Genomic DNA, 27281 nt, shown 5'->3' with positions numbered 1-27281 from the left:
GTGTCTTTCACGCAGCATACAGCGGTGTTGTGCACTTTGACCAGTTGATGGGAAAAGTATTCTTAAAATGCATTCAAAATTCGGAATAATTTGTAATATATAATTATTCATGGTATTTAGAAGTGCCCACGATAACAATATCGTGCATATTCATTACCGTGATATATCGCATTACTGAATACCGGCACAAGTCTACATGTAGGTAAATCAGAATCCATTCTTTTTGGGTCAAATTATAAATTGCATAAGACAAAGGACTTAGCAGTCAAAGTTGATGGTTATGTCCTAGCAAATAGAACATCGGTTAATTATCTTGGCTGTGTTTTGGATAATAATTTAAGTGGAGTAAATATGGCTTGGAAAGTGTTGCGGAAAGTTCATGCTAGAATCAAATACATTGCAAGATATACTAGTTTTTAGATAGGATTTACAGTGTTTTAGTCATGTGGAAAATATACACTTTCAGCAGCTTGGATGGTTAACTATTGAAAAAAGATTTTTTCAGTTGTTTTCTTCTAATGTCAAGGACCACAATGGAAATAAGTCTTGTTACAAAATCTGATATCAACTATAATTGTTTGTGGCATTATTTTACATTATTTCAGTACATTTATTAAGTCATTTTCTTTGTGGGGGCGCTTGGCTGCACCCAGAAATGTAGGTGATTTCAGGTTTATTATTTTAATGTCCCCTCAATGATGGTAAAGCCTGACCCCCACACACAAAAACGCATACACGCACATTCATGAATGCTTACGTAAGCTCTTTAGTACATTGCAGGATAATCTTGTTGCATATTAACCCCCATAATAATATTTGGGAATGCCACTATGTTGTGAATTTGCATTATTTTAGTATACTGGCGTACAGGAGTGTCGCTTGTGTAACACAGAGTGTCGCTGCGCTTTGAATAGGCTGCTGGAGTCGCTCTAGTATCCTGATCAGCCAGCTTTTAAAACTGAATGTGGGCCCTCAGTGGATTAATATTCCACATTAAAATTCCAATTATATAATCAGCCAAATCCAAGGACTGCATATGCTAATCAGAATCGCTGCAGAGCTCGTGATGGCGAGGCCCAGCGTTTGAACCTGAGAGAATGACGCAAGAGTTCTGCTTACCGTGAACTCTATAATATCATTTTTGCCATCGGTGTTGGGCTGACTGTGTGTGGTCATTCACAGAACATTCCTCCCTGAAGCAGTGAGAGCATGGCAAATTTTTAATGCTTTCCCACAGGGGACGTGAGGCTGCCGTGACATTTTGAACCTCCCAACACAGCTCTGAAAAAGAGCAGCACTTTGTATTTTCTATGACTGTTAAGTGAAAGGAAAGGTGATTAATGACATGAATTATGGGGAATGTATGAACCTCCCAGCATGTGTCTGTTTAAAAAGGCTGATTGCTTGACATCTCTAAATACAATTTACATCCTCTGAGCATTCTTTCGTCAAACCGTCCACTGAGAATATGGAGTAATGAGCAAGAGTAATTTATGTAATTACTTTTGGTTATGAGTTATTAAATAAAGCTCAAACCCAAGTAAAATGACTTTGAACAATGTAGGAGAGTTGTTAGCTTGAATAAGACTGTTTGACATTAGATCTGTTGAAAAAGTGAACTGGGTGCACAATGTAGAATTTAGTCTGATTGTGTTTGATTGGTCTTTTGAGTTATTTAATCTCTGTTTTTTCTTGTTTACTCATGACAGACAGAATCCAGTCTTTCATGATTTAATAATACGTTTCTATCCATCTTCATAATGTCCTGTCTTTTGAAATCATAAATCTTATGCAGTTTTGATTGGCTTTATTTTAGGGGTTTTAGTGTGATCCTTGGTTGAAAGTTGAATAAATTGTTTAACACTGCTTTGTGTTTGTTATGATTTCATTGAAATTCACGACTGCTCAAAATTTGGGATCAGTAAGATTGTATGTATGTATGTATGTATGTATGTATTTATATATTTATTTATTTTCAAGAAAAAAAAATTCACCAAAGCTGCATTATTTGATCAAAAAATATGCAGTAAAAACAATAATATTACATTTTAATCTAATTTTATGCATTACTCCAGTCTTCAGTGTCACATGATCCTTCAGAAATCATTCTAATATGCTGATTTGCTGCTCAAGAAACATTTCTTATTATTTATCAATGTTAAAAACAGTTGTGCTGCTTAATATTTTAGTGGAAACTGTGATAAATTTTTTCAGGATTCTTTGATGAATTTATTTGAAATTGAAATCTTTTGTAATATTATAAAAGCCTTTACTGTCATTTTTGATCAATTCAAAGCATCCTTGCTGAATAAAAAATATTAATTTCTTAAAAAAAATCTTACTGACCCTAAACTTTTGAAAGGTAATGTATATTCTATAAAATGAGTAGTTCTGCCTCTAAAATACAATTTAATGAAAAAACCCAATATATATCTGTGACTGTACATCAGTTTGCATAGTATCTTGACATGATTTAAAATAAAGAATTTAATATTTATTGCCAGGCCCAGATTTCTGTGTTGATTTCAGGCAAATAGGTGCAAATATTCTGCGATTGCCATGTTAAAGCTTAGTGAAATTAGCCAAAATATTTTAAAACTAACACACAAGGGAGGTTTGTGTGGAAATGTGTGAATGTCGAATGTTCCAATTCTGTGGAAATCTGCAAAGCTTTCTGCTGAGTTTTGTGCTTTCTCCATATGGACCAGGTTATTGCATAACAGAAATAGATGGTGAATACTGTAAATGGCTCTGAACAAAATAAAATTGCATCTCTACATGTATGAAATAGACTGATATTAGAAGTCCATTTAATTTTAGATCACTGTATACTTTCCTTTTATCTAACCGTAACACCCGGCCCACGTCACCTCTCTGATGGACTGAATCATATTCTCAGTACATCGTACGAACAGTTCCTCCACTTCTGATTGCGAACGGTCTGTGTGTCCTCAGATCAGTGGGCATGATAAAAATGTGAAAGTCAGTGATGGTCACTCCGATCACAGTAGAGATCTTCGCTATTGGGCTTCAGTTCTGATATTCTCTGTCTCCTGTCCAAGGTGTGCAAGGGAGACTGCAAATCTGGCCTCTCTGTGGGAGGCAGATTGTTTTGGCAATTCCTGATGTGATACGAACATTTAAAACAAAGCCTCTTTTCACTGCTATTTGGCAGTAAATACACCAGCATATGGATGGATAAACGTCCTCATAAATGTATTCATAATTGCGCACAGAAAGTAGTGGCACAGCACTTGTTTTTCTGCTGTCGTTCTTGCCGTTGTCCTACTTACTGTAATTCTTCACTTTCGACACCTACACAAATGGGTCAGCCAAACTGAAGGCAGGCACACAAAGTGAATGGAGCGATGTGGGCGTGATGGAGTTCAGGGATGTAGCTCTGATCCCATAGTCATGACTTGGGAGAGTGTAGAGAGAGATGGAGAATGGAAGAGAGGAACATGTCAGAAGTGCCCTTTGTGTGTTATTTGTGTTTGTTGTTTTAACACAGCTCTCAAAGGATTTTACTGCGTTCTCTGTGACCCCAACAACGCTCCTGTGTGCTCCGGTGCCAACTGTGTCTGTGCTCATCTCTGTGCTGCCTTCAGGTAGCCTGAGCTGCTTGCAGGAAAAGCTTACAGAGACAGTAATGTCTGAGCCTGTGAATCATGTCTGCTGCACTTTTGCCTGCTGCACGGAGCGTTATGAATTGCCAGAGTGACTGCTGGAGATGCAACATGCAGCAAGGTCATGATGAGAGAGGATGAGGCCTGCCAGAGCAAAGCTGATGTGTCACAGACATTCGCTACATGGAAAATTACAGTCAATATTGCAGTTCATGAAGGAATAATTCACTAAAAATTGAGAATAATGTCATTACTCACCCTTGTGTCTTTTGAAACCTGTGCACTACAAAAATCTGTACTTAACTTACTAACTAATGTACTTGATAAACTAAGATAATAAGACTGGTTTAAAGAATTTTGCTGGTTCATTATGACCACTTATTATTTCACATAAAAAAAATCTAAATAAAGTGCAGTGATACTATTATTATTATTATTATTTTAATAGTTATATTTCATGGGCACCAAACCAAATCTCCAGGTGCTCTCATGAGAACCAGACCGAAAAACTTAAGTGCACCCCTGATTATGACTTATGCTTAAAATAAAGATAATAAAATAAAATAAAACCTCAGTAGCTTATGCTGCGTTCACGCCATATTGGAATTACTGCAATTAAAAGATTTCAACTTATAAAAAGTGTTCACACTCTCGTAGACCTCGTAATTACAGCTTGTATGCTGGGAGTTTTCTGAGAGTTACGACTTGTACCACCTGACCGCAGTAGATTCATTTAAGCGCTATGTTTAGGAATTGATAGGGTTGCCATAGAAATGCATAATTCTGAGTCCGAGGACTTGAGCATCTCCAAGTAGAACATCACATGTTGTCATCTTGAGCCTACAGTAATTTCGACAGGGCATGAATGCTGCTTTAATTCAACTTACAATCTTTCAAGCCTTAAAGGGTTAGTTCACCCAAAAATGAAAATTCTGTCATGAATTACTCACCCTCATGTTGTTCCAAACCCGTAAGACCTCCGTTCATCTTCGGAACACAAATTAAGATTTTTTTTACGAAGCTACGAGAATACTTTTTGTACGCACTGAAAACAAAAATAGCGACTTTATTCAACAATTCGTCTCCTCCGTGTCACCCTGGTGCCATTTTGGAGAATATCCACTGAACGTAAACAGTATATACTATACTGTGTCTGTGTATGCTATTCAAAAAGTATTCTCGTAGCTTCGTAAAATTACGGTTGAACCCCTGATGTCACATGGATTATTTTACCGATCTCCTTGATATCTGGCTGGACATTGATCGTGGTAATTGCATTGCTGTCTATGGGAGGGTCAGAGAGCTCTCAGAATTCATCAAAAATATCTTAATTTGTGTTCCGAAGATGAACGGAGGTTTTACAGGTTTAGAACGACATGAGGGTGAGTAATTAATGACAGAATTTTCATTTTTGGGTGACCTTATCCCTTTAATAACCGAGTTTTTATTAATATTAAATCATATATTTAATTATTTATTATACATTTATTAAGTATATATATATATATATATATATATTGGTAGTTTTATGAAGTTATTTGTCCGTTTTATAGCATGGCAGTACCTGGTCACCATTCTTTTTCATTGTATGGAAAAGAGAAGCGTGAACATTCATCAAAACATCTCATTTTTGTGTTCCTTGAAGGAAATTCATTTTTCCTTGGTACAATATGAGTAAATGATGACAGAATTAGCATTTTTTTCACATTAAAAGGCCTGAAGTCACATTTCTCATAACGACAGCTAGAAAAAATATTTTTCTGATTTAATATATTCCTTGTTCTTGGCACAGGACACCACACAGAGGAGTGGGCACAGCTCTCAGCTTAGCAACAAGGGGTAGCAACCAGCCAGTAGCAGAGAAGAAGCGAGCATTGGACTCAAAACAGCTCTTGTTATTCGTTTCATTCATTCTATATGAATGTAATGAAGTGTAGATACATTTTAGGATAAATCATAGCAGATGCAATGGTGTATCACATCGCCGCATCAGATTCTCTCTCAGCCTGTTGTGATAGAATGCAGAGCACTCTGACGTCTCATCTCAGTGGTGACTGAGGCTGTGTTCACAGTGTAATGATAGAGATGATTACAGTACTGCTGCGGCAGTGGTTCACGTAACCTGGCAACAGTGTGATCAGACAGGGCAGGGTAGATTGAATAATTAACCCGTATTTTGCTGATGTGTTCCTCGTCAGCCGGCATCCACTAGTCAGACTGACGCCGCACAACTCGCCATATATTACATACCGCAGTCGCTAAAGGCACACTTGTTTGTACACTCGGTCAGATTGGTGACCTCGCTGAGGCTCATTTGGAGCTGCTCACCATGACCGAACAGAACACACATCCAGGACATGCTTCAGTAACTTTGCAGAAAGGATAGAGAAAAAGTGCAGACTGTTTAAGGACCCTTTACGATCATTGTAATTCAGTATGTAAAGGGCCCAAATGAAAAATCTGTCATTGTTTACTCACCCTTGTGTCATTCCAAACTCATATACTGTTATTTTTCTGTGAAATGCAAAATAGACATTATTCAAGAATTATTACCTGTAGTTCTTGCCATATACATAGAGATCTAAACAGAGCAACAAAAAAAAACTGCCATAAAATATTATATTTTATAAATCACCTGCAACATGTTTCTGCTTGTGCTTGTTTTAGAGTACAAACAAAAACTCTTTCAGATGTCCATCTCTCCTCTCTGTCACATTCCTGCGTCTCTGACTTTCCCCTTCTGATGTCCCTGAGCACCTGTACCCTAGCGCAATGTTGGGTGCATGGTAATTAAGTCTTATTGATTGAATTGCAGCGTGGCTTATGCAACCCACTGAGGCTTAACAAGAGAGGATCTAAGAGGAGCTACTCCTCTGTCTTAGTTTCCTCTCTACATATTCAGCATAATCTGGATATAGGAAAAGTTGTACTTTTTTGAATTTAGCATTATTTTATTCTTTTCTGTCTGTAATCCTATCAGAACAGACCTGCAGCCTATTTGTGGGTTCCAACCCACCAATTGTGAAAATTTCAGATCTAGACCCTCCTAGTTGTGCTGGAGTTTTTAGCTCATGAAGCATGCGTTATTCACACTCCAAATGAATTGCTCCCCCGGTATATCTTGTCTCTATATCAAGCAGGGATCATCTGAGGGTACAGTATATGACAGAGCTGCCTTCATGATGGGATCGTGTGTGTGTGTGTGTGTGTGTGTGTGTGTGTGTGTGTGTGTGTTAAAGGATGCGTATGGTAGTTGGAGCAGTGGCATTGCAACGGTTTTATTTATTTTCAACAACCAGCACAAAAGTAACAAAGTTTGCACATACACACAAACACACACACACATCCTTGTGCTGTGCTGAAAATCCTTTATCTAATTTAGTGTACCGGCCCTTTAAAAATTGCTTGTAAATATCTCATTATGCACTATTATCACCAATCTTGGATTGAATCTTTTTGTCTACTTGTTTTCTTTCAATTAGCGCAGTTTTAGCACAATGGTCGCATAAATCTGAGCTGGTGCACCTACATTTTTTAGATAAAAAAAGCATTATTTGTTGATAATTTTGTCAGTATTCACTCAAGGTGCATAAGCTCAGATTAATGAGGTCTACGACCAGTCATTTCCAAAAAGAAGTATAAAAGCAAGTTGATAAAAAGACTGAATCCAATATTTGGTAATATTAATAATAATAATAATAATTATTATTATTATTGTTATTATTTTATGTGCAAGCTTTATGCAACTGTTAGATTTTTATTGAATATACAGGTAAGAGTGTAATATACAAATATTGAAAAATGCAATAAAAATGTAAAGGTAGTGTATTAAAATTTGTGTTATTATTTAAAAGAAAAAAATATCATTATTTAAATTTTAAATTTGTATTATTATTTACATAAAAATGTGTGTGAATGAGGTTATATAATTATATAATGCTATCAGGCTAAAGTTAGCATTTTCCAAGATCTCCTATTGTACCTTTAAGTGCTGAAAAAACATGTTTTTTTTCTATAACTATCCTGTCCTGTGTGCTCTTTATAAAAAAGAGCTCCTCTTTTATATAAAGGGTTATGTTTAGAAATGAAATTGATATGGTTTAAAATGTCAAGCATGTGCTGATACGGAGCATGGTCACACCCAAAAACTGTCTGGCACTGAATGGTGCAATTGTTGAGGCTTGAGAAATGGTGTGATTGACATCTACGCCGTGTGGTGCGAACAGAACCGAATGTGACTGAGTGGGCATGTTAATCCCACTCTAGTTTGTGGCTAGAATGGACCACTGTCATGGCATCATTGCCAGCGTATGTCCCGAGAGAGATGAATGAGGGAGGGCAGACTCTGCCCACTCCTTTCAGTCAGTGCAGAGGCCAGAGTAGCCGTTGCCATAGGAACACATTGATTATTTAACAATTTGGATGAAGCGCTTGCCCCGGTGTTTGCCTTGATTCAGTGAGAGCCTTTGTCGGATTGCGGTCCCAAGGGTCTCTGGCCAAGTCCAATTAGGAAAGCCTGACAGGGGCAATTGCGCAGGGAGCTAATGCAAATTCACTCCTCTAATGAGCAAACTGAAGCTACAGCAACAGTTACAATAAATGAGCTGCCTATCCAGAGTATTGACTCTACATACAGAGACATGTTTATTCATTGACTTTCCTAGGTTGCAACAGATGGAGACAGATCTGGAAGATGAGCCATCAGCGGACACACATGGAGATATTACAATTTGACAGCAGTTCTGTAGATGTTACAGAGGTTTGTTAAGAGAAAAACATGTAGCCAGTGTGAGAAAACCAAAGACAGAGTTTGAATAAGTAGATGATGAAAGTCAAATTGTGTTTACAGTACTTGGATGTTTAGACGCGTTGTGTGTTCACATGTTGGTGAGTGTGTGTTGCAGCTGGAGATAACGGTGCAGTGACAGCTGGCTGATAAAAAACAGCCTTTAATGATTAGACTTTGAATTAAAAGGAAATTAAGGGATTTATTGTAATCTAATCCAGATTTGACTAATCCCTCTCGTACCCTTTAGACTTTCCCTTCTGCCACATCTGGACACCCTCCAGCCTTGTGCTGTTTGTCACTCTTTCTTCTTCCCGGTTCTGTATTCTCACCTCGCTCAAGCCAGTCTTATGTGACTGCAAGCATTTGTAAACATCTGGAATCAGTCTAGATTCTTGTCTGGGGGCATCATCCCCCGAAAATGTCAAATTAAAGTCTTAGTTCACCCAAAAAATTTAAATTCTGTCATAATTTACTAACCCTCATGTTGTTCCGAACCTGTTTGGAAGACTGTTTTGGTTAGCTTTGACTTAAATTGTATGGACAAAAAAATAAAATAATTAAATATGTTCTTCAGAAGAAAGAAGTTGCGTTGCTGTCTATGCAGGGTCAGAAAGCTCTCAGATTTAATCAAAAATATCTTAATTTGTGTTCTGAAGATGAACGAAGGTCTTACGGGTTTAGAACGACATGAGGGTGAGTAATTCATGACAGAATTTTCATTTTTGGGTGACCTAGTTCATGAAATGAAAATTATTTAATCTTCCTCAAGTCAGTCTAAACCTGTGTGAGTTTTTTTTTCTGCTGTGGACATAAAATTTTTTGAAAAAATGTTTAAGTGATTTTTATGTTTTGAACATTAATTGAAAGCACAAAAAAGTTGAAACATTTATCAAAATACCATCTGAACGTCATACAGGTTTGCAACAACATGAGGGTGAGTAAATGATGACAGAACTTTCTTTTTGAACTTTGAGGTGAATGTTAGCTGTATGATTAGCTGTGGCTAGTCTCAGCCAGCTGTGGCACCACTTGCTCACCTGCCCCTGTCACAGCGATTTGGCTGTTTCAGCTGAACCTTCAGACCTGGTCTGCTCAGAGCATTAAGAGACTGTCACTACCGCTGCTCCATCATGCTTCTCATAGTTGTGCTTTTTTTAAAAACAGAATAACCGCTGCATGTTGTTTTTGAATATCTCACTGCATAACAATGGACAGCAGCAGTTGTGTAGGGTGAAAAAAAGATTAGAGGCTCGAAAAAAAATTCTGTATGACTTTACCCCAGAAAGCCCAGGGCTGGTGACGCCCCTGTGTGACTCCACCACCTCACCTCTCCGTCATCCCTCTGCTTTTTAATCTGGGATAGAGAGTTATGAGCAGTGATGGTATAAGCCTCTCTTCAGGACATGGACACTTCAGGTCATGTATCGCTGTCACATAGCTCAGTGATACGGCTGCACATTTATCCAACGGCTCCTCCAAAGACAGCAGCAGCATTCCAGATTACTGCGTCTGAGATTACCATCCTCCTTTATCTTGTTTGCTTGTGTTGTATGATAGAAACAGAGAGATTACTGCCCATATCCCTTAGACCATGATGATGGCTTTTTCTGATGGGTTTAAGGAGCCGATAGCGTAGGAGGTCTGTTGTGTTATTACTGCAACACATTTCATGCTTAATTAGCATCTGGAGAGTTAATGGTACTGTATGGCAGGCTGTATATTCACCTGTTTCCTTGCGTCGCTTTCTCTGTGCTGGCACATCTCCATGGATGAGAGAAGAGGAAGACACCGATTTTAAAATGCTTCGGCCTTGTCTGTGGTGCCTCTGAGCTCAAACGTGCCAATTTACGGCAGCGTATGGGTATAATTTATTGTCCAAGATGTTCTCACATAGTATACAGAGGCATTATGCAGACATTTTGCACTTATGTTATGCTCTTTTGCAACTATACAAGGGGGCGTATACAATACACTTGTCACAGAGGCCTTTTCATAAACATATCAAAATGATATTTGACTGAAAACACAGTGCTGAAGATAAAGTGAGTTAGTTCCTTTCGTTATAGTCATTTTGCTCCTAGTTTATGCTTATGATTACAATTTGCACACACACTGATGCACTCAGGTGCTAGTGCACTGTTTTTCACAGTTGTGTCTATTTTTGTCAAAGGGTTCTCGCGTCTTTTTATGTCTGTTTTTGAAACTGTTGAGCCAGTTAGCAATAGCAAATAGTGAGAAACCTGGACTTATATACAGTGTAGTGTGAGGCAGACTTTGAAAGAATTGATGATAATGATAGGAAAGATGTTTAAAGAAAGCCCACATACCATCATATGAGACTTACACCACTCTAATATCTATCTGTCAGATCACAGTGGACGCACACACTACCGTTGAAAATTTGGGGTCTGTAAGAAGATGCATAAAATTGGTCAAAGGTGACAGTAAAGATTTATAATGTTACAAAAATAAATTAAGTAAATGTTGTTCTAGGAGTAATGGCTACTGAAAATTCAGCTTTGACTTCATGGGAATAAATTACATTTTAAAAATTAATTTTATATAAATGTGATACGGTATTTTTGATCATATAAATGCAGCCTTCGTTAACATAATAGACATTTTTCAAAAACATAAAAAATCTTACAACCCAAAACTTTTGAACGGTAGTCTGTGTTATCTCATATTAGATTGAATCAATTGGTTGACTTTCTGTCTTCTGTGGAACACAAAAACAGATATTTTGAAGAATTTTTCAATTGTTTTTTTCCCATGCTAAATATGAAAAAGCAACAAGTTAGTGCAAATGTAATTTCCTTCAAGTGAAAAAAATCTATTCTATTTAAAATGACACTACTCTTACAAAAACCATACACTCTGGCAGAGAACATGTTTTGTGTACAGTAAGTACACAGTGTGTAGTTGATCAACTAGAATCAGTCAGCATTTTGAGCACTCAATATGTAAATCATATTGAAATAACCCACTCTTGATTTCCTATATTTTTAACACAAAATGGTGGTTGATGCCCATGCACATAAATAAGTGACGTAAAAGCAGAAGTCTGGTAATATTGCATTTGCTCACAAATGAGGATTCTTCTAGACTTTAAGAGCAGCTCTTTACACAGTGTTCAGAGGTCTAGATGGAGCTGCTGCTGCGCTAACTTCTCACGCTGGAGAGCTAGCTGTACCTGAGTGCTGTCTGCACCTGTGAAGTCATGTCACGAGGAAGGAAGTGTCAGGTGAAAATGGAGGTGGTGACGTGGGAAACGCTTTTAGAATATGTTCTTGTAACTCAAATAGTCTTTTCTTTCAGGTCTTTACTGGCTAAGAGAGGCACAGAAATGATTCAGGGTCTGCAACCAAATCGCAATCAGCTGCAGCTGCTGTGACAACCACAGGGAAAGTTAGGGGGCTGAATATCTTTGCACTATAGCTGAACATTATATAAAGCTGTCTGCAGTAGTTCTACCCATTTACACGTTCAAAATTCTGATGGCTCAATGCATCAGTGCACGCAATGTAAATTTAGCTGTCAAAATGATCTTAGAAATGTGTGTTATTTCACGTAATGTGTATGTGGATTATGGAAAGGCTACAAAGAGAGGTAAACTGCAAGAGTATGTACTACAAAATCAGTGTTTTTGTCTTTCAATTTTCCGGTAAAAATATCAAAACATCCCTAAAACAAGCTAAATTTGTTCAGTAAGCAAAATTATGTACGATAAAAGAACCAGGCTTGGTTTTAGTGTCATTTAAACACTATAATAATATTTATTAATATTTTGAATGAGCTTTTATTTTTGTATTTTGAATTTTAGTTATTTATTAGTTTTTATATTACAATATAGGTTAAATGTATTTTTTTTCAATTGTAGTGTTGTAGTACTTTACCTTAAATTTATTTATTTCAGTTTGTTAAATTGTCATTTATTTTTTAATGATTATAATAAACAATAATTTTTATTTAGTTTCAGCTTTATTTAAATTACTAAAAACAATTTGTAATATATATATATATATATATATATATGTGTGTGTGTATATGTATAATTAACAATAACAACACTGAAAAGAATATATCTCAAATTAAGCTTATTTATGATTCAACCAAGAATAATGAGAACAAGAAATTTTTTTTGACAGTTGGCTAAAAAATAAACTTACTTTAAGATATATTCTCTAATCTTACAATATTTTGTTTCTTGAGTGAATTTATCTTATTTAAAGATGTTTAGATATTTTTTACTGGAAAACACTGTGTGTGGCTTGATTACAAGAGGTCTATGGGATTTAAATGTAAAATGTAAATTAGAGTGATAATCTAGTGCTTCACTCCTCAAGTACTAAAGTGGGTGGAGAGGTAGTGACCATCTCCTCTAGACTGGTCACCCGGTGGCCCTGTCAGCATCACCTCACCACAGATCAATCAGATCAATACTCACAAACACAACAAGGTTTGCATGTGAAAGGCCATGAATGTCAGTTGGTCCACTGCCTAAGTTCATCCATATGGTTTAAGAGCATGGACTATTCTATACCTAAAATGACAAGAGGACATGAATTTGTACATTCCCACTTCTTTGTTATACATGAAAGGATTGATTTACCAAAAAGTCTGTAATTTCCCCCATGTCATTTGGCAGCAGTGTTATTTCCTTTCTTTTGTGCAACACAAAATGAGATTATTCTGCAGAATGTTCAAGCTGCTCTTGTGTATATGAATGTAGATGGTGACTGTCAAGTACTGAAAGTACTTGAGTTTTGGTCTTTTTCCTCAAACAAAGCTATTTGAAATATAGCACACGAGTCGTGTGGACTACTCTTATGGTGCTTTTATGGTATTTTAGACCTTTTTAGAGCTTGACAGTCCCTGGTGAATATCTTTGCCTTATGAAAAAAAGACATTTCTCCTTTTGTATTACACTGAAGAAAAAAAAAGTATGGATTTGTAAGGAAATGATCCCATTCTGGAGATATTTTCATTACAAGAGCGGGAAAATAAACAAAATAATTGCCACTCTGTATCAATTGTGTCTAAAATACAAGATTAAAATGTTACTAAATGTACACTACTGTTCAAAAGTTTAGGGTTGGTAAGATTTTTTAAATGCTTTTGCTTATGCTGCATTTATTTGATCAAAAAGACAGTAAAACTATTTTTTTTTTATTTCTGCGATAGCAAAGTTTACTTTTCAGCAGTCACTACTTCAATTTGGTACTCAAGAAACATTTCTTATTATCATCAATATTGAAAACAGTTGTGATCCTTAATATTTTGGTGAAAACCATAATATTTTTTTTCAGGATTCTTTGATGAATAGAAAGTTCAAAAGAAAAGCATTTATTTGAATTAGAAATCTTTTGTAATGTTATAAATGTCTTTACTGTCACTTTTGATCCATTTAATGCATACTTTCGTAATAAAAGTGTAAATTTCTTTTAAAAAATCTTTTAACGGTAGTGTAATCATAGTCGTGCTGATATTTATGTGATATTGCTTAAACATGAAAAATGAAACTAGCCGGAGGGGAATAACACACGTAGTACTGTCTCTCTCTCCTCGGCTCGACTGCAGTTCTGTTTCAGCGGCAGACCACAGGCCGTCTGTAATCTTCACACCTCCAGTCCGGTCCTCACTCTTCCCCCTGAAGCATCACATCATGGTGATGATGTACCATGCTCTGTTGAGACCCACTGTTCCCATGGCATGCATTTACTGTCTCCTCATGACAGTGTGTGTGTGTGTGTGTGTGTGTGTTTGTGTGCATATGTGTGAGCCATCAGCCTCACACACTGAGGTAATGTGCATCTCTTCATCTCACAGGCAAACCCTCCCCCCATCATTGTGAACGCAGACTCACTGGATGCAGGCCCTTATGTAAGTATCTGCTTCATGCTCTCAGCACCTCCAGTAGCGCCTGCCTGCCTGACTGCCTGCCACGTGGAATTATCCCCCTCAACCTGGCCAAACCTTTCCCGGTGTACATGAGATAATAACAATAAAAATATGCACAGATTAAACGACAGCAGATGTGGACTGTAGCTTTAATGCCGAGTGCAATTATTATTTAACTGTTATAATGAGTTGTCTTTGACTGTTTATCGGCCCTATGCCTTGTACATGATTCATACCTCTCATTTTTTATTGCGCTGAGTTTATAGCGTTTCTGCTTTTACATAATTAATTGTAGTTGTGACCTTCTTGTATGTTTTTTTCTTTTGTCTATTACAGGTGAATGGGAGTGATGGCATGTATAAATATGAAGAAATCATTTTGGAGAGGGTAAATATCATTCAGCTATTTTATATGTCTGTTTTTTAGGGTGTCCATCATTGCTGCCTATGGGGACCTGGACACTAGATGGCAGTAAATGTTGAGCTAATGCCTGGAATTGATGTAGTTTACAGCTGTGGTACATTTTCAAAACATTAGACTGATCACAAAACGCTAAATTAAATGTTATAAATGATATTAAAAATAATTTTGTTTAATCACCAAAATAAACTTTCAGCTTGTTAATCTAAACATCAGTTCGTTTAGTAGCAAAGATTGGTGCTGCTGAATGAAAAATGTTAAAGTATTGTAAGGATTGATTTGATGCTGAATGTTGACTAATTAAACAGACATAAAATCCATAATACATGTAACACCTATTCAATATGTGTTCGTATATAAATTCGTTCAATGTGTAAAGGTGTGATCACTGGAGATATGATGCTAAAATGAGGCTTACAGTCAATACTTTAGAAACACATATAATGATCAATCCATTTGATCATCTATAGATCTGTAGATATACCAAATTCTTTATACATTAACCATTAAAATCAGTATGATTAAATAATAGTTGGATTAAATGATAATCAAATGTATTGAAATGAATGAAAACATGCAAATGAAATCTTTTATACCAGTTGTACTATAAACAGCAGTAACCTTCAATAAAAGACATGTTTAGACGTGTGGTGATTGTTACTTTGTGATTTTGTTTCTTGTGCTAAGTCAGTTGAGGATAATAATTAAAAAAACTGCATTTTAACAATATTTTTGGAGTCCTTAAAGAGTATTGAAAATGTACCACTTCCGTGCGGTTCATCATGTACAGGTGCTGTTCTTATCAAAATGTTCTTAAAAAGAATTATCATATGAACTAGCATGTTTTTAACATTGCATGGTCTTTTCATACTTGAAGTTTGTTCAATGCAAATGAATCTAAATCCGTCTGCATAGGCCATTCATTAAACAGCAGTGGATGTTGGATTTGGGTGCATCTCTGAGCTTTCAGCATAATTGCAGGGCTGTTCTCTTAGTGCCATTTCTGCACGCTCAGGCCTAAATAAACTATGTTAAGATCTCACATGTTAAAAGGTCTGTGGGTGTGTTCGCTTCTTTAGTGGGAGCTCTCGCAGTGGCTCTGGAGCAGGAAAGGCACACTGGGATGTCTTAGCTCCACTCTGTACTAATTTGCTGCGACCGTTGCTCATTAATTATAGAAAATAATAAAGTGAAGTCTTTTCTCAGCTGTCTGCTTTAGGGCCTGTCTTTTGAGATGTGACTGTCAGACAGACCAGCCTGTCTCAGCTTTTTGGCACTGGAATGAAAACAGCAGTGTAAGAAGTGATGAAGCACGGAGGGAGGAAATAGGCGGAAACGGATACGATTTTTGGATTCTTGAAATGCGCACCACAAATTCCTATATTTAGCAGCAGAAAACTGTCCATGCCTACATAGTGTTTACAAAGTATTGAGAGCCAGGTGTCTTCCGAAAAGCAGATGCAAACTTTATCCACAAATCTTTATGAAAACTCTGCATTTCCTCATCTATAATATGCTACTCATGTATGTCGTCAATAGGGCAATTCTGGCCTTGGGTTCAGTATCGCAGGAGGTGTGGATAATCCACACATTCCTGATGATCCAGGAATCTTCATCACCAAGATTATCCCAGGAGGTGCCGCTGCCATGGATGGGAGACTAGGGTGAGTGATACTTCTCTCAGCTTTTTTCCAAAACCTACTGAGCTGCCTCCATAGGCATCATAGTGCCTACTCCCCAATCAAAGGCTGTTTCAAAAGTTAGACATCTTAATTATCCTGCCTAGTTTGGCCAAATTCTAAGGCTGCATTGCGTCCTTTGCCGGTGAAGGCATTGCTTTTTGACAAGCTTGGTGAAAAATAAATCCAAGATGGCAGACATGGCGAGAGAAACCTCAATAGTGAAGTATCTATAAAAAGTTATTTGTAATTTAAAATTTACTGTTTTCCTAAGCATTTTTATACTATTAGAGTATTAGCTTAGCAGCTTACTAACAATGTCAGCTTGACAACATGCTCATGCTAAACTATTGAAATTGAGTTCCCAGCTCTATTTGTTGCATATGGAGTTGCTGTGACTTTTACAGTTGCTTGGAGAAGTTAAAAAGCTTTAAATCCAGTCATTTCAATCCATGCAATTGAAAATTCTGCATAACGGCTAAACATTTCCCCACACGTTCAAGTTTTTTATGTGAATTTGGCAAGTTTACTAACAGAATTCTGCTTGGTTTGAAAGTGACTTCTATGCGAGTGGTGCTTTGTGCATCACTACACTACTGACGGTGAACAATGAATTCACACAAAAAAATCCTTCCACCATTCTGCGTGGGGAAATGTTATTCCATTACATTGCTTATATTATATTTAGATTAGATTTACATTGCTTTATTATATTGCTTTATCCTTCTTGTGTCTCAGGGTAAATGATTGTGTTCTGCGGGTGAATGATGTGGACGTGTCAGAGGTTGTGCACAGCAAGGCAGTAGAGGCTTTGAAGGAGGCCGGCCCAGTGGTCAGGTTGCTGGTACGCAGAAGACAGGCTCCTCCTGAGACCATTTTGGAGGTCAACCTACTCAAAGGGCCTAAAGGTTAGAAGAGCTAAATGTGCACACCAACACATTTGGGACAGATAGAGGGTGCTAATATGTGCGGTATCCCTATTATAGCAGTTCTGAATTCATTTTAACTAGTTTTGAATACAGATTGACCCTATTTGCATCAGTGCACATTTTCATATTTTTCTCATTGAATTGCTTGTTTCTCTTGGAAATAAAATAAAATTTCGTGTTGACTTCAACCTTGTAAGATTTGATTTCCTGGTTAAAAATTTAACTCCATTCCATTCTTTCAAGGTCTTGGCTTCAGTATTGCTGGAGGTATAGGCAACCAGCACATCCCGGGCGACAACAGTATCTACATCACAAAGATCATCGAAGGTGGGGCGGCACAGAAAGATGGACGTCTGCAGACAGGCGATCGCCTACTGGCTGTAAGATTTCACCTGCACACATGCATCTGTGTAGTGTACTATATGTAAAGCCTCACATTGCATTCCTTTGCAGGACTTTTTTTTCCCACTGAACTACTTTATGCTTCAATGAACGCAGACACTGTTGTAGGCTATTATGTCGTATTATAGACGATATATCTCATGTGTGAAGGTTTATGGGCCACAGTGTGATTGATGTGAAGCTGAGCGCAAACTCAAACAAGGACACAGCTGTGATAAAGAGAAACACTTGCATGGCACGCAAGTGCCAGGGACTGAGCAGGCTATGACATGGTAATAAATGTCATAATTAAAAGGCTACACATCAATCATGGCTGCCATAACTGCAGACATGTAAAGTGTGCATTTACTTCCTTTTCTTTTCTTGAAAATTATGGTTTCAGTCAGTGACTTAGATTTTTCTGGACATAGTGCCTAGAGTTGGTCTGCACTTTTAGTGTAGTAATCATGTTTTGTTTGTTTCTTTCTTTTTTTTACGTATTGATTACCATTTGTACCACAGTTGTACAAATGCCATGGTTAAATGGTTAGTGTAGCAAAACCATGAATAATTTGTGGTTACCATGGTTTAACTATCGGAAATCTCACCTTTCAGAGTAGGCATTGATAAGCGTGCCCCAGCCAGGTTCATCACTTGTTGCGGTTCCCTTAAATATTTCCAATGTGCTCTGTGCATATTTGGTTGTGTTATGAGTATTTGCAGCGTGTTTCTGTATTTGGTCACGTTGTGAGTATTTGTAGCATGTGTGTTGTCAAACTGATGAAGATGTTTTCTTAATTTGCATGTGTTTTTTCGACTTGAGCTCTCTCGGCCACCGTAGATAACATTTTTCCATCGATTTTACTGGGGATGGTGCATTACATGAATGTAGGATTTAAAAGTGATACTCTGCCATGTGCAGGGTTGGACAAAATTCAAAATATAAGTATTATTTTCCTATTAATTAATAAGTTGGAATTTACCATAAATTTAGCTACTTTAGCAATAGCTTCTTAGATGTTCAGTTTGCATCATGTTTTGTTTTGAAGACTTTGGGTAAATTAGCTGGGGTAAAAAAAACATTCTGGGGAAGTTTCTCCACTAAGCTAAAATTGTTACTTTACTAAATAGAATAAATAAATATTTAAATATATATGTTAAATATTTATTTATTTTTTTCTCCTGCAGTGTATTAACAATGATAAGTTAATATTTATATAAACTAATATTTATATATATGTGAGTCCAATTCGGTACAATTTCAAACAGACCTGTCTCTTTCAACACCCTCCGAACAAATAAGACACATTTTTACCCATCAAACACTCAGCTTTCTGTAGTGTGTACTGTAGGTGCCCTTACAAAGGAAAAAGCACTACGCCATTCCAGCTTCCTCTCGTCCTTCCTTTTGTGACCGGACGGCTGAGTGCCGGAGAATGGAGCGTCGTCGCCGAGTGTGGGGCCATCCGGCCTCCGCTCCAGTCGCTTCCTTCCCACATCTTCAAATGTGCTGTCATGAACATTCTGAGTCACGCTTCAGAGACCCGCCGATGTAACATGCGTGTGTGTGTCTGCCTTCGCAGGTGAATAACATTATACTTCAGGATGTGCGTCATGAGGAGGCTGTGGCCGCCCTGAAGAACACTTCAGACATGGTCTATCTGAAAGTGGCCAAGCCGGGACCAGTACATCTCAACGACATGTACGCCCCACCAGACTACTCCAGCAGTACGTACCTTCTTTTGCTGATCTCCATCCACCCTTTCCCTTTATGAGCTTAAAAACTGTCAGTTTTATGACTATTTTTACTGCATTGATAAACGTGAAATTGGACCAGTTATGTCAATTCAAATATAACCTGCGTCCCTATCTGCTTTTTTCTTTAACCCTGTAATGAAAGCGAGTGGTGCAGTGCCTGTGAGTGCTGTGGAGTTTTGTAACAGTACTGTGGTATAGCAGTGGGCGCTGTTTTCAGACACCCACACAAACTGCACTGCTGCTCCCATCACAGCACCGATCCCTCCCTCCCACTGAGAGACGAGGCTTTCACACAATCCACCTGCACACATGCACACAGCGGCCAAAATTTACTTTTTGCTACACCTGCCAATGGTGGCTGAATATCTCTTATTGGCCATGAAACTGTATTTGGCATTTTTGTTACAATATTTTACATATTTTTTATTTGATATATTTTTTGTTCAATTGAATAGATGTGTCAGTCTCTTAATGAAAGTCTCTCAATGAAAGTGCACCTATGATATTGTTCCTCGTACAGTGTTTTTGATGGTTTAATCCAGGAATACTGTACATACAGTAAATTGCACTCCAAAATGTGTAAATGCATTAACCTGCAATTACCAATGAAGATTTTCTCTTTTGATTAGATAATAAAGGACATGCACAACCGTTGAAAAGTTTTTTTTTTTATTAATACTTTTATTCAGCAAGGACACATTAAATTGATCAAAAGTGACAGTAAAGACATTTATTGTATAATTTTGCAAAATATTTATATTTCAAATAAATGCTGTTCTTTTAATCAAAGAATCCTGAAAAAAAATTTCAACACTGATAATAAGAAATGTTTCTTGAGTGAAATCAGCATATTAGAATGATTTCTGAACGATCATGTGACACTGAAGACAGGAGTAATGGCTACTGAAAATTCAGCTTTGCCATCAAAGGAATAAATTACATTTTAACTAGAATTATAAAATAGAAAATAATTGAATTAAATAGAACAGTTGTTTTAAGTTGTAATAATATTTCACAATATTACTATTTTATAAGGTTTTTTCTATTTTGTATTGATAGTTTTCTGTATTAATCAATGAAACATAATTCAGAAACATAAAAAATCCCAACCCAAAACTTTTCAGTAGTGTATATGCACATCACAATCAGACATGCTTTTTGGTAGCTGTGATGCCTGATAACTGGATTAAATTTAACCCAGGTTTCTTAAATATTATATTTGTATCAGTCATCGCAAAACAAAAAGGATTTATTCTGAGAATGAACAAAAACCTTACTAAGGCATTATAGATTAATTTAGAATTTCTTTAGTAGAATGTTTATGTGATTTTAAGTTGTGTATGTTTTACAATTTGAATTAAACTATGTATTATGATGCTGTTGTGTTACACTAGAATTTCTTTAGTAGAATGTTTATGTGATTTTAAGTTGTGTATGTCAAATTGTCCTTTTTACAATTTGAATTAAACTATGTATTATGATGCTGTTGTGTTACACATCTACAGTTCCAACCACATCTTAGAGATGATCTGGTCCTCTGTAACTACCAGGTTAAATCATCTGCCTTTTTCCCCTTTACTGGTCTCGGCCTCCCTCCAGCCTTCCCCACCATGGTGGACAACCACGTCGGGCACAACTCCAGCATGGCTTACGTGGGAGGCATGGAGCCTAAACCAGTTTACCCACCACCCCAGGTCACCCCCTCGAGGTACTCCCCAGTCCTGCGCCACATGCTGGGGGAGGAGGACTTCACCAGGTCAGAGTCATAGATTTACTCATCTATTCACTCACAATCACTCACTTCTTCACTCCAGGGTTCCCACGGCCATGGAAAATCTGCAAATATCAAGGAATTTTTAACATTTCCAGGCCTGGAAAAGTCATACAAAAGGAAATTTTCATAGCTAATACTGTTTCTTTAATACCTCCAAAATATTTAATCAGCTAAAAATTGTGAGTGCAAAATCTGTAATTGTATTAATAAAAAACGTAAACCAAATTTTGAAGGAAAATGACTGGAAAAGTCATAGAAATGTATTGATCAAAAAGTGGGGGAACCCTGTCACTCACTCAAATGTCACTTTTCAGATGCACTCATGCACAAATGACAAAAAACAACACTTGCATGTCCATATATATTTGAATAGAAAAGTACATTGTTTTCCCACAACCTGTGCTACAGTTCTTCAGCTTTAGTTGTTTAATTTCTTTTTGGCGATACTGTTCACATTTTATGATGTAACTGGGCAAAGATAGAACAAATAAAAATTATTTGAAGTAGGTGTCGAGTGTGGGCTGAAGAACGTCTACGAGGTGTGTACTGCCTCTCTGTGGTGGTTTGTTTGTGAACACTTGCTTTAACGAAACATGACTGGGTGTATAAAGTCTCCAAAACGAATCCCAACACTGCAAACAAACACTCTGGATATAAGAGATGCTTCTGGCATGGGGTCAAATGTTTTGAAGTCACGGCCACTGTTGCCTGAACATGAGATGGGTTTCACCTCTCCGAGCATGGACTCCCTGGACCTGTGAGTCAGCCCGGGCCCCTCCAGCTGAATGCATCCTCACTTCTGCATGTGTGTGTTTGTCTCCGTCTGTGTGCATGTGTGTGCCATACGTGTCTTCACACAGTATGTCTCTGTGTCTGCTGTCTCTGTGTGTCTGAAAGCGCCCCATTTACTATGTGATTTCTGTACCCCCAATAGGGCCGAGCCCATTTACAGTGCCATCCACAAACCTAATGGGGACACCAGCCCTCCCTCCCCCCATCTGTGCAGCAGGGGGTCTGGGGAGGTGGGCTGCAGCCCCACCCCGCCTGCTCTGTGTCAAAGCCTGGTCCCGTACACCGGCAGCATTAAATCATATTCATATTATTAAATTGCATCTAAAATTATTTTATATTTGGTAAGAAAAAGACAAGTTACCTCTCAAACATATCTTAATTTGATGTTCCTTTAGTAGCCTACATTTACGTTATTTTTTACACTGCACTGCTCAGTTTAAATAGCCTGTAGTCCGTGCCGTTCAGCGTGACCACCATACCCCCATGATATTACTATGCCAAGCACATTTTGTTTTATGTGGATATTGGAATGCAAAGTACAACATTTTAAATTAATTCGTTTTGTCTTGTTAGTAGCTTCTTATATTTTTTAATTCTTGTTTTGTTCTGAGTTCTGTTCTACCGTTAAATTTAAGTATTTGTTGTGGAGTGAGGGGAACTAAAATAGCATGGTTTTCAATGTTTGGCTGACTGTATAGTAATTACTATAGTTAGTAATGCTTAACTGCGCGAGTGAGGCACCGGCACGATCACTTGTTTTTTTTGTCTCCTTTTAAAAACACGGTGTTACTATACTCCTTCATTTGTGGTCATATGAGAGTAAGACATTATTCAAAACTATTCTAAATATTCCTATATTTGTGTACATTCACAATAAAAACAAAACATTGTGCTTTTGTAAAATAAAGGAAACAAACAGGATGCTGCATTCTCAAGAGCGCATCACAAAAATGTGCCGAAATTTTGCATTTAGGCTGCTAATTGTTGCAGTTTTTTTTTCGTTTTGTTAATTTATTATTTAGAAAAATATATTTCGCATATAGGCCTATTTATTTCTTTTATATAGCCTATAGCTTTATAATGTTTTTCTCCATTCGCAGAAGTGCTGCAGGTGCGTGACATGACCATATGAATCCTCACGTTCTGTCGTTTATGCTGCTTTTTGCGTGTATAAAATTAAGCCCAGGAAAACAAATTTAGGTATTTTTATTGGGTCACAGCCATGTATTCATTCAAATTTCATTTAATTGTAATTTAACATAATGTTGTCGGTTAATAATGGCTTAACGACCGTCGGTTGTTGGTTAGGAGAAATAAAATAACCGAAATGAACATTTCCTCTAAAAGTTAATCAGAAAAATAATGATAGGCTAATACAACTGCACCTATTTATGAATAATGCTTGATGATCAAGTATCTAAATAGTCTATAAAAAAGTACAAAAAAAACAAAAAAAAAACAACTCATGACACTTGTTAAAAACTATTTTATGCCTATACAATTTAATAATAGGATATGTAATAAAGTTTTGTTTCAAATGGATGAAGAACAGGCTACTAGCCTGTATAATTTACGCAATAGGTGAAATTATGTATGGAAACAGCTCAAGGGCAATATTTTTTTTGCGATACACCAAAACTTATGCAACAATTCGTTTTTTTAGGGATGACGTCATCACGCACAGCATTTTATCTGTAAAAGTTTTTTTTACGCATATTCTCTTTATCAATAACAAAACAGAGCAAAAACTGGATAGAAACTTGGCTATTGATTCACTCACGGTCACTCACTTCTTCAGTCCTGGAAAAAACCTGGAAATATCAGGGGATTTTTTTTTTACATTTTCATACTTGTAACAATCATACAAAAGGACATTTCTACAGCAAATATAATCTTTTTTTAATACATCGGCTCTAAAATACCAGCTAGAAATTATGAGTGCAATCTATAAAATAATCAGCATTTCCTGGAAAATAACTGGAAAAGTCATAGATTGATGGTCAAAAAGTGTGGAAACCCCTTCACTCTCTCAGATGTAACTTTTCAAATGCACTCATTCACAAATTACAATTGGATGGCCAGTTTTGTTCGCTGTGAGATGGAAACGAGATTAGAACACCTTTCTGTAAAGAAAATCTGTCACATTGATGGCATGCACATGTTCGTGGTGGTCTGAACAGACACATTAACATTCATTCAATTTAAAATGTTTATCGCACCAAATTTTCACACCGAATATTTGTCTGGGTGTAAACAGACCATTAGGCATCTTTAGAGTCAATAGAGTCACAAATGAATGTGGTCGTTATACTTTCTATCCTGGTCTAACCATGTCTGTCATATTTTCAGTGTGCAAATTATTCAGGAGGGTTTTTTTTTGGTCATTATATCTGTCCAATGTTGTATATACCCCATTGACTTTTAAAATATCTTAGAAAGTCTTACTTGTGAGTACATGATGGCAGAATTTTCTTCTTTTTTTTTTGGCAGGACTATCCCTTTAATCTCGCACAACCTACAGCAAATAGTCTTTTGCTGCTCTTACTATAACATCTGAAACATTTTAATCAAAAGATTAAATGTTTTATGTTGATGTATCTTAAAGTGATAAACAATGCCACTAATTATGTTGATGTATCATCCCATACTCATCCCAAAGCACTCAAGTAGCCTACTTTTTCTATCTCCTCAGGAAATCGCAACTTTTTTGCGTATTCTGACTAACTTGTGAACTTTTTTGTTTGTTTTTTGGTTGTTGAAACTGCTGTTAAAATATCTTTATGAAGCCTGCAGGCTTTTTGTTCTGACTTCATTTGAAAAAACAATTGGGGTATTGAACACCCACAAACTCCCCCCAATTCGTACCCTGCCCATTTTGTTTATAATCTCAGATAGTATGTGAGTTTCAGCCATCCTCCTTTACCAGCCCATATAATGTCCTGGTGTTTTGTGTGTGCTCTCTGAAGCAGTCTTAGTCTGAGTGATGTACTGTGACTTTACGTACCACTGTGTCAGTACTTGTTGTTTAATCCTTGCATACATACTGTACTGTAGTACAGGCTCTACAATATACCAGGCTAATCAATCAATTTATTTTTTCAACAACCCTCACCCAACATATTAACATTTAGCACATATCTCGTCAAAAGCTCACTTGTCGATACCTCAGATCATGCCCTTTATTTAAGAGTGTGTGCTATTAGTCGGCAGAAGGACCGACAATTTTGGGCTGGTAGAATCCATAGGCTTACATTGACGGACTGGAGCCATATAGAGACCATCAAATACACTGTGCTTTTTTTTTTACTCAAGAGCTCAATAGCAGCACCCTAGAACAACTTAGAACAACAATCAACACAATATGTAGGATTCTTGTTTATATGCAGAGTCATTCTTCCACAAGGTGCCCACAAGCATATGTGTGTGATCATGTATGTATATAACAATACTGTCCTCCCACCTTTTGATGTTTTGCACGTGTATGTTTGTATGCTCATCAGTGTGTATAGTAGCATTGCCTTAGGTGTGACAAAGACTGGAGGAGTGGTCACAAAAGATTTATTATTCTCCAAACACATAAATACACACTCATGGAACCTTCCAACACAGGAATGTTTGGCTTCTGTTGCAGTTATGTAAATATAAACAGTAGGGCCTGCTCTTACCATAAATGTATTGGGAAGTGAGAGGCTGATTCTGCAGTCTGACTACAATGAGTAGTGGCGCACATTCCTGAAGCTGTCATGATTCATTTGAATGGGGAAAGCAGGCCACAAACACACACACACACACACACACACAGGGTGCTCTGCCAATGCCCATCACACACAGATACACTTAGACAGTCTGTCATAATGTGCTGACATGAACACACACTCCCTTTGACATGCAGTCCAAACACACACATACATACAGTATGAAGCACAATATTAAAACCTACACAGGGCTACACCTACCAAAGTACATAAATAGTGTTGTATTATCCCAATTTGCTCTTCACTGTCCCAAACTAAGCTGCCAATGTAAGTCTGAACCTTATCACAATCACCCTGGAGGTCTCCCTAGAGGCTAATAAAAGTTGTTTACAGGCATATATACTTTGTGTTGGTGTACAGTGACAGTTCACTCCTGGAGGATTCTGCCAGTGTGTGTGTACATGACTGAGTCACAGGACAGACTCAGATAGGCCCTCTGCCCATCTGTGCTTCCCCTACACTAGAATGGCGGTCACGGACACATTTAGATCCCTCCATCTGACCCAGTACACACTAACGGCCTCTTGGCTTCTCTACAAGCTTGAATACATTATGGAGATTCGGGGGAGATCTCCCACCCACCATTTGGATTGCAGAACACAATCGGCCGTGCCGTCAGTCAAACAGGCTAATGACATTCTGCTCGCACACTCATGTTCACAAATGGCGGACACACATTTAGACACTCACAAAGCCAGACAGACATAGAAATGTGTATAAACACACCATCTCAAATTTCAAATAATTAAGGACTTTTCTGACTATGTTTGATTATGGTTTTCAAAACGGCTTCCTTGCATGACTCATGGAGTTTGTTTTTCCGTTCAGTGCATTACATCAGTGCATTACTTGGTGCGACTTGATGTATTTCATGACTAAAGAATGCCACATGCACAACAAGGTGAATATTAAGCCTAATAAATGCAGGTTGGGGATTTTAGGAAAGAAAAAAATTATTAGAACTGTTTGCACAGGAAGCGCTGCAGGGTAGGGGTGCACCAGCAATTTGTATGGTCTTTATTTTGGAAGTAAAGTTCACACTAGGGGCTTAGTAACTTTTATTACTTACCTTAGTTTACCTCTATTAATAAGCAGTTTTTAAATTTGTAAGCAGATGTAGTGTTGAAAAGCTATGCATTGCATTTCATTTAATCTGTTAACCTTGTTATTTCAACCATTATTCCTAGTCAGACGTTTTGGTTTATATGTATTGTTATGTTTCAAATACTTAGTAGTACATAAATTGTAGATCTGCTCTCATTTAAGCTACCAGGGTAACTTAAAGGGATACTCCACCCCAAAATGAAAATTTTGTCATTAATCACTTTACCCCCATGTCGTTCCAAACCCCTAAAAGCTTCGTTCGTCTTCAGAACACAATTTAAGATATTTTGGATGAAACAGGCTTGTGACTGTCCGATTGACTGCCAAGTAAATTACACTGTCAAGGTCCAGAAAAGTATGAAAGACATCGTCA

The 27281-nt window shown here is 37.2% G+C and overlaps 1 protein-coding gene across 8 annotated transcripts in view; it reads left to right on the top strand.

Annotated features, from left to right (window-relative positions):
• The window catches only part of LOC107751999 (disks large homolog 3-like), a 75659-nt gene that overhangs the window by 14973 nt on the left and 33405 nt on the right, over positions 1–27281 (top strand). For 4 of the 8 annotated variants that reach the window (XM_016567825.1, XM_016567821.1, XM_016567824.1 and 1 more), the window contains exons 2-8: positions 14245–14298; positions 14653–14703; positions 16276–16400; positions 17154–17323; positions 17588–17724; positions 19309–19453; positions 21065–21239. In XM_016567825.1, the coding sequence (XP_016423311.1) occupies positions 14245–14298; positions 14653–14703; positions 16276–16400; positions 17154–17323; positions 17588–17724; positions 19309–19453; positions 21065–21239 (857 nt within the window). The remainder of the gene's footprint in view (positions 1–14244; positions 14299–14652; positions 14704–16275; positions 16401–17153; positions 17324–17587; positions 17725–19308; positions 19454–21064; positions 21240–27281) is intronic. The other 4 variants (XM_016567826.1, XM_016567820.1, XM_016567827.1 and 1 more) reach the window with 3 other exon arrangements.

The sequence above is a fragment of the Sinocyclocheilus rhinocerous genome, unplaced genomic scaffold, assembly GCF_001515625.1.
Source record: "Sinocyclocheilus rhinocerous isolate Xijiao unplaced genomic scaffold, SAMN03320098_v1.1 scaffold662, whole genome shotgun sequence".
NCBI lineage: Eukaryota > Metazoa > Chordata > Actinopteri > Cypriniformes > Cyprinidae > Sinocyclocheilus > Sinocyclocheilus rhinocerous.
Note: the sequence above shows the minus strand (reverse complement) of the source record. Positions and strands in the feature narration are given on the sequence as shown.